The 11,816-nt window shown below is 49.0% G+C and overlaps 1 protein-coding gene across 1 annotated transcript in view; it reads right to left on the minus strand.

The window, feature by feature from the left end:
- The window catches only part of GRID1 (glutamate ionotropic receptor delta type subunit 1), a 686,100-nt gene that overhangs the window by 544,712 nt on the left and 129,572 nt on the right, over window positions 1-11,816 (minus strand). Inside the window, exon 3 of the mRNA XM_007458349.1 lies at window positions 5,655-5,939. Coding sequence (XP_007458411.1) covers window positions 5,655-5,939 — 285 coding nt within the window. The remainder of the gene's footprint in view (window positions 1-5,654; window positions 5,940-11,816) is intronic.

Genomic DNA, 11,816 nt, shown 5'->3' on the forward strand with positions numbered 1-11,816 from the left:
AGCAGGAGAATATCTTTATGCCATTTGGATAGGGAAGGACCTCTTAAATGAGACAGGAAACAGAGCTACTTGTCTAAAAGATGAATAAATTTGAAAACAATACAATATAGAACTTCTGTGAATTAAGACAACTAACTGAAAGAAGGTATTTAACATCCCTAACTTACAAAAGAAAAGGCTCAGTCTTAAAAATAGGCAAAAATTTAAAACTACATACAGGTGTTCAGAAGAGCAAACAAAAATAGTGCATAGAGATATGAAAAGATTCTCAACCTCATCTTTTATCACAGCAATATAAATTAAAATCACAGCAAGATACCATCTCACATGAAAATCTTAAAAGTAAAAACAGTACCAGGTGTTGGTGAAGTTGGGGAGCTTTGAGAATGCTCATACATTGCAGAGAGCAGTGAAAATAGATAGAAATTCTTTGGAAAGCAATTTGGAATGATATACTAAAGTGAAACATGCATACCCAATAGTCCAGCAATTCTGCTCCTTTGAGATAGACCCTTAAAAAATTCTTGCACACGAACACCAATAATCTTATCAGTATTATTTGTAATAGCAAAAACCTGGAAACAAATGCCCATAGTAACACAATGGATAATAAATCAGGTGATACTTTGCAGCAGTAAAAATGATCAAATATACCCATCTGCGTCAAGTGAACAGATCTCAAAAACCTAACATTGAATAAAAAAGAAAGCAATTCCGAAAGTGTACAGAAGTGTTACTCCAGATATTTAGGGTTCACAAAGAGGCCAAACTAAGCAATATGTATCTTAGGATCCATACGTGCATGATAAACTATAAAGAAAAGCAAGGAACTGGTTAGAACACAATCAAGATAGTGTTTATGTCCCCTAGGTAGGAGAGGACACGATATGAGCTGGACACACAAGGGCTCCTACACGTTTTTAAACTGGTCTGGGTTCATGGGAGTTCACTTTATCACCATTCTTTTAACTTGACATATACATTGTAAACATGTGTAACTTTTAAACTTTTTAAAATAATCTTAAAAGAAGCACGAATAGGAAATGGCCACGCATTTAGAGCTTTAAGCTTTTGTTCCTGTGGAATCCCAGCTCCCAACCCCATTCCAGGCCTGCAAGCTGGCACAGAGGCCAAGAGGGACCACCACACCCCAGAGATGCTGTGGAGGGAAGGGCCCTGGGGTCCTGGCTTCACATCCCAGCCCTGTGCAACTTTAGCCAAGATACTCCACCCATCTCTTTCTTCATGTAAAAAGAGTACCTAGCAAAATACTTGTGCATGGTAGGGACTCAGTGAATATCTGTTGAACGAATGAGTCAGTGATTTCTAAGATCCCAGTTGTAAATACGCACCTCATCCAGATGTGTTCACCAGGGAGAAATTGTGCCTGCAGCTCCTAGCACATCCTCCCCAAGACACACACGAATATCCCAGAATTTGAAGTGGCAAGTCAGAAAGTTATCTCTTCTGTTCAATCCAAACTTTTGGTATTTTAATGTTACAGATTTTCTCTCCCAAATGTCAGCTTCTCTTTCATTTTTCCTTTCGCTGTCACAACAAGCATACAAGTATTTTTGATGGAATTTTACCAAATGGCACATCTTGCATTTTGTAAACCTTAAATACACAAACTCCACTCCCACCACTCTGCCAAATTCTCTCTTAGAACGTGTTTTTGTCTCTCTGAACCTTGACTCTTGACTCAGATGCCCAGTCCTCAGGCTCCACCCAGGGAAGGACATTCCTTTGTTTAAAGGGAGGCTGAGGGGCAAATGAGGAAGGGTCAGTCCTCACCTTGCAAGAGTGGGATCTTACATATGACATTCATTAGCAAGTGACTGACTGCACAAAGCTAGGGCATGCCAAGTCCATTCCACACACCCCATCCTTGGCATTAACTCTGTCTGGCTGGGGCTAGGAGCAGAAGGTTGGAGCCTAGCAAGCCCCGGATTACAGAAATACGATGGTGCCTTGGCTAAGTGCATGGGCATCGAAGTCAGAAAGAATCTCTCTGAGCCTCACATTCCTCATCCGTAAAATGCAGCAATAATCCCACCTCAGAGAGTTATTAAATGGCTTTAATCAAATAATATATGTAAAGATACTTGCAGATCAGCATCAAAAAAAAAAAAAAAAAAAGTCGCTATATCCCCAAACCACTTCTGTTTGACTTTGGAAGGAATGAAACAGTCTTTACACTCAATTTGCTTTTTAATTGGGCTCACTGCAGCCAGTGTTGTAGTGGTCGGGTGGAGGAAGGGCCCTGAAGAGTTGTGGGGGCACCATTTGTCTTGGGCATATCAGCAATGTAAATCCACCCACGGCCCTCGGAGAGGCCAATGCCAGCCAAGCTGAGGGAGCACCCACACCCTGAATTCTTGGGGCTGCATCAAACAGCATGTGGGCTTCTACCGCCTTGGCTCATCTAACATGTTAAAAATGGGCCAGAGGTTGGGCTGTGCCTGAGGGGCATGGCCAAAACAAGTAACAGTGGTGAACGTTTTATAGAGAATGTTTGGGGTAGAAACCCAGCCTCAAAGTTTGTCAAATCAGGGGGCCAATGACCAGGGCAGGCAAAGGCAGGAGGTTCTGCATAGTACCCAATGAAAGAGCACCGGCGGGCTTCCCTGGTGGCGCAGTGGTTAAGAATCCACCTGCCAATGCAGGGGACATGGGTTCGAGCCCCGGTCCGGGAAGATCCCACATGCTGCGGAGCAACTAAGCCTGTGCGCCACAACTACTGAGCCCGCGTGCCTAGAGCCTGTGCTCCACAACAAGAGAAGCTACTGCAATGAGAAGCTCGCGCACCGCAACGAAGAGTAGCCCCCGCTCACCGCAACTAGAACAAGCCCGCGCGCAGCAACAAGGCCCATCGCAGCCAAAAATAAATAAATAAAATAAATTTATATTTAAAAAAAAAAAAGAGCACTGGCCTCCAAAAAGGCTAAGGCCAAATGGATCAGCACCTTGGACAGCGACAGCCAAGTGTAAGGCAGCTCTGAAATGCCTGATTCTCCCCTACCTTCCAGATCAGAATCTGCAAACAGGGCAGGCTGTTTCCAGCCCGTCCCCGCAACATGATGCTTCATGAAGCAATCACAGCACTTTTATTGCTGAGCCTACATGCTTCCTCAGAATCCTTCCCAACACAGCATTCAAGGCTCAATCAACCAATTGCTTGCGGTGGTCCACCAGAGGAAAGCTATTGGGTACCCTGTGTCTTCATAGAATTACTAATAAAGGCCAGTTTAGTTGAAAACTCACTTCAACCCTACCAAAGGTAGCAAAGGTCTCCGTGTCAGAAAAGAGGGGCACACCTTTTGGTTTGACTGGAGAGTCTGGGTGGGAGAGGAGAGAGGCAGAGGAGTGCGCCTACAGAATGAAACATCTGTTTCCTAGCTCACCTCCCCTACCTCAGAGGTCAGACTATTCAGTGCCCTTGTCTTTCCCCCCATTTCTCCTTTGTCTTGTGTGAAAATTGTTTGAAAAGTCCATGTCCGCATAAACGAGTTGGTTCATTCACACAGTGACAATTTCTTAGGGCCTGCTGTGTGCCAGCCACCATGCTAAGCAGCAGAGATATAGCAGGGAAGAGCACAGGGCCCACTGTCTTGGAGCTTAGAGCCTGGGTGGGAGTAACTGCTCATCAAGGCTTAGCCCTCATGAGTGTGTTGCAACAAGCTGAGAGCAGGCTGAAGGAAGGAGACGTGTGTCTGTGAGAGCATGTAACCAAGGAACCAGCTCTATGGGAAAGGGAGGAGCCTGCAGACAGGTGGAGATCAGGCGCCCTTCCTCGGGGACTTGATCCTTGAGCCAAGTGGGGGTAAGGGACGTAAGAAGAAGAAAACACAGAATTTGAGCAAGTGCCATTAGGTGTCATTTGGTCATCAAGAATTACAGGAGCCCAGATGGGATAGGTTGGCTGGAGAGCTGAGACCTGCTTCCTATGGCTGAGGTTCCCACCAAAGCCACCTTAAGGGCTTAGGAAGAACCAAGGCTTGAGGAGTTTCTATAGGTCAGAGCAAAAGGAGAGCAAAGAAACCAGGAGCAGTGAGGTGGGGAGGGTCTACAGACACTGGACCTTCAGCCCTGGCAGTGTCCACACCTCCCTACAGGATGCAGCCTCAGAGCAGACCCAAGGTCGGGGGTTGAACCACCAACACAAAGGGTTGTCAGGGGAAGGCTGGGCCACTAAGAGGTGCTATGACGTGGTCTCAAACTCCTTCCCAGAGTCAGGGATTGAGCGGGGGTTGGAAGGAGAGACCAAGTCCTGGACAGAGTCCAGTTCAAGTGCCTGGAGCCTCCGGCTGCCCTTCTCCCCATCACCACCTCATCTTAATTTCAGCACAGTGACTGTCTGCTCTTTCAGTTCCTTCTGGAAGACTCTAAACAGCATATTTGCTCAAGAGCTGAGGACAACATTCTGGTCTTAAAGAAGCAGAGGATTTAGGCAAAGGCAAACATATGCTGGTTTCTCTTCTTAGTTACATCCTTGGCAAAGGAATTATTTCACCAAGAGAGAAAACCAGGACTTTCGAGGGTCCACCCCGTTCTGCTCTGGTCCCAGCTATGCAGCTGCTGACCCTCACCAGTCCCCCACACCCTTTAAAGACACGTAATGTGGGTGGCTGTGGCTATAAAAGGGTAGCATGGGGATCCTTGTGAGGGAACTGCTCTGCATCTGACTGTGGTGGTCACATGAATCCACATGTGATAAAATCGCACAGAAGTGAATACACACACCCAAGTGCATGTCAACTGGTGAATATGAGCAAAGCCTATGGATTGTGTCAAGGTCAAATCCCACTTGCGATATGGTATGACAGGCGAGATGCTGGAGCACACAGAATCTCTGAATTGTTTCTCATAATTGCATGTGAATCTCAATCAACTCAAAATAAAAAGGTTTTTTTAAAAAAAACTCATAAGGTGGAAACCATTTTATCTTGGGACTAGAAATGGTCTGTTTTCACAAAGCAGTCATAGAAAACCTAAAGCTATTTCCTCAGAGCCCACTGTTCTAGTTTCCTCACAAGCAAATTATGATTTTTTTTTTTTTCATATGGGAGGCCTTCAAAGAAGCCATGACCAGCCATGCCCAGTGTCCCCAGACCCACACAACCCCAGCCTGGCTCCATGACATTCAGGGTGTCCCTCCTCCTGACCTTTGCCCCAGCCAGAAACGCTGAAACTGAGGGCAGATCAGGGCAGAGGGAGACAAGGAGCTGGGAAGTCTGGGAGAGCGGCCAGTCAGAGGGGAGCACTTTGCAGAGGAGGCTTCCAGGAGGACCCATGCTGGCCACAGCCTCCACCACTGCCTGCGTGCAGCCCTTCAGATCCCTGTCAGAGGGTTATTAATATTTTATTGAAAACTCTAAAATGATTCCAACTTCAGCTGTCATGATAAGGTGTTGTTGCTAGGCAACTTTAGCACCTGTCTACAGATCTGTTTTCAGAGTTCTTCCCCCACTCACAAAGCTCAAGGTTCAGCCCTACCACCCAGAGACCCACTTGGCTCAGACCACCGACCGCTGTCCACACCCAGCCCACTCCAAAGCGCTCAGCCTCCACGAGCGATGGTCCAGCTCGCAGGTCTCCCAGTGCCTGGCCATGCCGCCACCAGAGCCCCAGAGCAGCCCCTGCCCCCAACTCACCATACTCGCTGTCGTAGAACATGACAAACTTCTGCCAGCGCAGCTCTGTCACCAGCCTGAGCATGACATCATTGAGGCGCACGGGAGGTCTGGAGGCCAGCGTGTAGGCCTCGCCGTCAGGGCTGGGGTTCAAATGGCAGGCGGTACGCGGAGAGCCCCCTGGGTTGCGCTGGACAAAGAGGTGTGGGATGTGCATCGCGTCTGTGAGGGACTGCAGGGCGTTGGCAGACGCACAACCGGTGGATGTGACCAAGGCCAAAATCCCCTGGGTCATGAGGTCACAGGCTGGAAAGAGAGGGGAGAGAGAGGGTGGGGTCAGCATGGGGGTGATGCTGCCCTGGCTTCAACTGGCAGAGCTCATGCCAGGCAGCTCATTCCCAGGGTTCCAAGAAACACTGCCTCCCTCCAGGGACCAAGAACCCATGTCAGGCCAGGCCAGGCCAGAGGCTCTCACAGGCACAGTCTGTGATGCCCTAGTGATGCTGCCAGCTAGATGTTCTTGTGTCCATTCAACAGATGAGAAAACAGAGGTCAGGAGAGGCAAAACCATTTGTCCTAGGCTACTCAAGCGGGGAGAGTAGAACAGGGATACAACCCACATCTGCCTGAGACAGCCATCAGTGCTACTAAATTAGCCATCCTGTTTCCCACTTGGGCTTAAGAGCTGTGAGCTCATTTTGTTGATCCATGTATTCCCAAGGCCATGCCACAGGCCAAGAACACACTGTGTACTCTACAATTGTTGGCTGAACTGCACTGATTGGGGCTGAGGGGAATGAATAACATCAGAAAGGGCTTCCCTGGTGGCGCAGTGGTTGAGACTCCGTCCGCCTGCCAATGCAGGGGACGCGGGTTCGTGCCCCGGTCCGGGAAGATCCCACATGCCGTGGAGTGGCTGGGCCCGTGAGCCACGGCCGCTGAGCCTGCGCGTCCGGAGCCTGTGCTCCGCAACGGGAGAGGCCACAACAGTGAGAGGCCCGCGTAGCGCCAAAAAAATAAATAAATAACATCGGAAAGCCAGGGAGAAACTTACCCCGGGGGATCCAGATTGTAGGCAAAACCCCCCAGGAACCCCAGGTCTTCTGGCCAAGTCCATTTGATTCATATCATAAAAATACTAGGTCAAACCCCAGAGGAAGCATTTGGTTCCAGAAGCCCAGGATTATTCAAAAGCCACTTGACAATAACAAAGAAAGATGCTCGTGCAGCTGGGGCGCTGACTGCAGGTGTGTAGGAGGAACATGACCAGGTGCCAGCAGCTATTTCTAGGGTAGCTGAGCTCAGGGATCACCTTTTGAAGTCATCCAGCAACCATGAGTTCCAGTAACCCCTTTTAGCCATACACTTAGACCGTTTTGGAACATTAGACCAATTAATAGAAAGATGCACCTCCCAACACTGCAACCCACTGCACCAGTTTTGAAGCAAACACTTATTAATAATGCTTTATGTGATGGCAGGAATGTGGGAAAGCAGATGCAGTTTCAAAACACAGCCTGTGAATGTCAGCAGGCCGTCTGCTGCTTTTTCTTTAACATCTTTATTGGAGTATAATTGCTTTACAATGGCGTGTTAGTTTCTGCTTTATAACAAAGTGAATCAGATGGACCTAGAGTCTGACGGCAGACTTTTGAACAACTTTGACAATACGGTTCTTTCGGTTGAAAGCACCTGGGTTTATGTAATGCCTCAGACCAGGCTGGGAGAAGGAGAGGGAGACCTGGGAGAGGAAATCCAAGGAGCAAGGTAGAGGGAGGCTGGAAAGGTGCGGGAAGAGGAAGACACCTCCAAGCTTTCGAATACCAAAGGCCAGCAGCTCCCCACGCACGGACACTCACCTTGCACATTCATGGGCTTCGGTAGGAGGACAACTCAAATGCCCACAACTCTCCCGGCTGAACCCTCAGCCTCCAAACACAAGGCAGGAGGAGGGGGTGGTTAAACAAGGGATTCTCTGCAGTCTCTCTTGAAGATCTTGCAGCCATCTAAATGCTCTGGCCCCTCGCATTCAGGCTGCATGAGGCCAAGTTCACTCCTGAATTGAAATCCAGTCATGTCACGCTACTGTTTAAAGCCCTTTGGTGGCTCCCAAGACCGTTGCGGACAGAGTCAAACTCCTTGGGGCCGTCTTGCAGGCTCCCCAGTGCCTGCAGCCTCAGGTTCCTCACACGCCCCCACCCGCTCTGTTACAGACCACAGCCCACATTTCGGCCCCTGGAGCCCACCACATTTCCTGTGGCCTCCTGAACCTTCACACCCACCCACTCTCGCTTCAAGACTCAGACTCTACGACCCCAGACTAAGGACCCTTTGTCAAGTGCTTCATCTGCATCCCACACTTCCCCTATTATGACACTGCACTGCGTGTATAACTGTCTCTCTCTCCCACTTCACCTCAAGCTCCAAGGGGACAAAGGCCATGCCCATTCTGCTCACCCTCCTTCTCCAGACACACAATGTGCCTGGCACACAGCAGTCAGTAAAGACTGATACAATAATACCGTAAGCCTCGACATTTTCATGCCCTCTGGTCAATAATTCCACTTTGGGCATCCATCCAAGCTGTAAAAATGGCTTCAGGTCCAAAAACATTCAGAGGATACTTATCCAGACTCTTGATATATTTATTGCTAACGATCTAAAAGATGCAAAGAGGTGAGTGACATAAAAGTGTTCCATTTGTTGAAAGCACACACAGCCTTTAAAACTATTTATGAAGATACTACAGTAAGATGGGAAAGTGCCCGTCATAAAATAGTTATGTGAAAGTAATACAAAATTGTATGTATTTTATGATACCAATTAAATAAAACAACATGCATGAAAGAAAGATCAGAAGGAAATACTGCAGAGTGTTAAAAGTGACTGCATTTTAGAAGAGGTCTAGACGTGGTTTTCCTTCTTTTCTATATTTTGCCAAAATTTCATGTCGTGAACAGGTAATTCCTTTACAAAAGGAAAACAATCCTCCAACAATGGATAAGTATGAAGCTATGTAGGAGGAGGGACTATTTTGTGAGAATTTTCTCTGTGCCAAAAACACTGTCGAGTACTCTATGTACTGACGTTCACATTATTCTCATGACGTCCCTGTACAGCAGGCATCACTGTGTCTATTTTCCAGATAACAAGATGTGAAGCCGCACAACCGATAAGGGCTGGACTAAGATGGCTTCTCGTCTAAAAATGCTTCTGAGGGGTGACTAAGTGACAAAACCAGGGCATGACATTTTACGCTCACCAGGATTACAACTAGGCAGAAAGCATGCTTAAGAAAAAGGCAAGAGAAAACACTAAAAGCCAAGGTCTCTGATGATAAATGGATTTTTCTTTCTTCTCTTGTACACATTCTCTTTAATGCTGATACACTGCATTTATACGTTTAAAAAGTAATCTTACGGGCTTCCCTGGTGGCGCAGTGGTTGAGAGTCCACTTGCCGATGCAGGGGACATGGGTTCGTGCCCCGGTCCCGGAGGATCCCACATGCCACGGAGCGGCTGCGCCCGTGAGCCATGGCCGCTGAGCCTGCGCGTCCGGAGCCTGTTGCTCCGCGACGGGAGAGGCCACAACAGTGAGAGGCCCGCATACCACAAAAAAAAAAAACGGAAAAAAAAAAAAAGTAATCTTACAAAACACACTGTACATCACTAGGGTGTAAAATTGTCCAGGAACTCCAGCCCCTCGTCCCGGCCCAAGACACCCACTGCACCATCACTGGGTCTTGGCTCTCTGTTGTCCACCCTACCTGGCTCCCTCTCAGGGACTTCCTGACTTCTGATGGCAAGCCCCATCCCCATTCCACATATGCTGGGTTATTAAGTCACTAAACCTCCCTGAGGCTCAGTTTCCCCATTTGGGCACACATCCCACTGCTCACCATGGCTGGATTTGTCTCTTCCCTCTTGTGTGTTTCATGCATACACTCAGCACACCCGCTAAGCACAAAGCCCTGCAATGAGCACTGGGGATGGGGAGGGGCAAAGGGCAGGATGAACACAGGCCCCATCTGAGGAGCTTAGGATCTACCAAGGAGCCAGAGCCCACAACTTGGCCTGTAAGGAAGGAAAGGGGAAGCTCCCTGGGACCCAGAAGAGGATGAACTCATGTGGGGTCAGCATCAGGGTCTGAAAGGAAGAAAAGGATTTAGACCAGGAGAGATGGGGGGAGCAGGGTGAGTGAGGGGTGCAGTGGGACAAAGACACAGGGGCTGGGCAGTGGGAACGTGCTCAGGGAACAGGTCCCCCTGCCCCAGCCCCGGTGGCAGCCAGAGACACCAGCTTCTTGGCTGGGCCTGGGCTCACCAGGGCAGCAGAAGGAGCGCTAGAATCTCACAGACCAAAGCTCCAGTTTGGGCTTCTCTAGCCGGCGGCTGTGTGGCCATGGGCATGTCTCCTTCCTGAGCCCCCGTTTTCTATTAATTGAAGATATGAACCTCTACCCAGCAGAGTAATGGGAGCACTGACTTAGAACGTGGACCACAAATGCCAATCCTGTGCCATGCACAAGAAAGATGCTAAATATTAATACATGTCTGTTTCCTGCCCCTCTCCTTGGGCATCCCCAGCTCCCCATCAATGTTCCCACCCAAATCATGCCCAGGATCCCAAGAAATAGCAGTTACAACAGAGAACGACCTCACTCCTGCTGCTGACCAACCCTCCCCGTGGAGGTGGGCACCCTGACCCACCCCTGTACGGACACCTGCAGCACCACGGAAGCTCCTCAAGGCCTCGACCTCCTAGGTGAGCAGGGTGGGTAATTAAGGCCGGAAGCCTCTCCCAGGCACTAATGGAGAAGCCTGATACAAGTCAATTTCTAATCCACTGTGAATGGCCTGCTAATTGGGGCACTGTTGAAATGATGGTTATTTAGAGGCTCCTAACATAAAAATAACAAGATCAAAATACATCAGATCAAAGCCACACCAGCTATTACTTTAAACAAGGTTGTGTGCTCATTCCTAGGACAGGACATCACACAACTCACAACCCAGTTATAGAAGAGACACCGAACCCCAGTGCTGGCGTCCGACGGCTTGGATCTGAATCCAGGCCCTGCCACGTACATGCTGTGGGACCTTGGGCGAGGGGCTGACCCTCTCTGGGCCTCTGTGCTTTTTCTGTCAGAGAAAGATGATGGCACCCACTTCACAGAGCTGTTGTGCATATTCTCTGAAAGGTCTTTGTATGTGAAGAACCACTTGGCACTGCCTGATGCATAGTAAAAAGTAGAAGTCACCTCTGTCTCCAGCTTAGAAGATAAGCTGCTCACTAGAAGATAACAGCCTTTGTTATAATCCTTTGTCTCCAATATCATATGGTCATAAAGCTGATCTCTCTCTTGATGATAACAATGCAGGCTTGATGGATTGATATGAGCTCCCCAAGAATGGCTCATCAGCTGCGAAAGTAAGAAGTAGGGATGAATGTAATGAGCAGCTTCGAGACCCCTTACCCAAGCTCAGTGGCCTAGGACAGCAGAGGTCTCTGGGCCACGTGATGGACTCCCAGGAATCGGGAAGAAGCAGGCTGTTCAGACTCAGGGTTGGGCCCAGGAAAGAGGATCCATGGAGCTCAGCCAGCATTCCCAGACAGCCCCACAGTCACAACCCTGTCAGCTTCCCCTGAGATGTCAGCGTCCTGCTGATCCAGGATTCTCCAGACACAGGACTCTCAGGGTAGGATGTGCCGGGTGTAGCACTGACAAGCAGGATCTCCCTAATTCTCACGCCAGGTGAGCTTTCTGATCCCCTGGTGAGAAAACTGAAGCACAGAGAGGGCTGACCACTTGGCTAGGATCATACAGCCAGAGAGTGAATGGCAACGAGAGCATCAGAACCGGACCACCAGGTACCTCTACAGCCAGTCCCAGGAAGAGATGGTGGCCAGCAGAGGACAGAGGCCAGGATTCCATGGCTGACTCTACCCAGCCCTTCCCTGGATGGAAACTCCTGGGGAAGCTCCACGCTTAACGCAGGCCCTAGAGAAGGAGCCAGCAAGCAAGAACAAGGCCTCCCTCGGCTAAAAGCAAATCCTTGGTGCATCTAGTCACTCGGGGCCTCAGGTGGGTGTTGGAGATAAGAGAGGTGCCCCCAGACATTGAGATCACTCTGGGAACCACTACTGATCCATGCCCAGTCTTCTCCATCCCCATGGGCATTC

Source organism: Lipotes vexillifer, unplaced genomic scaffold (assembly GCF_000442215.2).
Source record: "Lipotes vexillifer unplaced genomic scaffold, Lipotes_vexillifer_v1.1 scaffold437, whole genome shotgun sequence".
In the NCBI taxonomy this organism is placed as follows: Eukaryota; Metazoa; Chordata; class Mammalia; order Artiodactyla; family Lipotidae; genus Lipotes; species Lipotes vexillifer.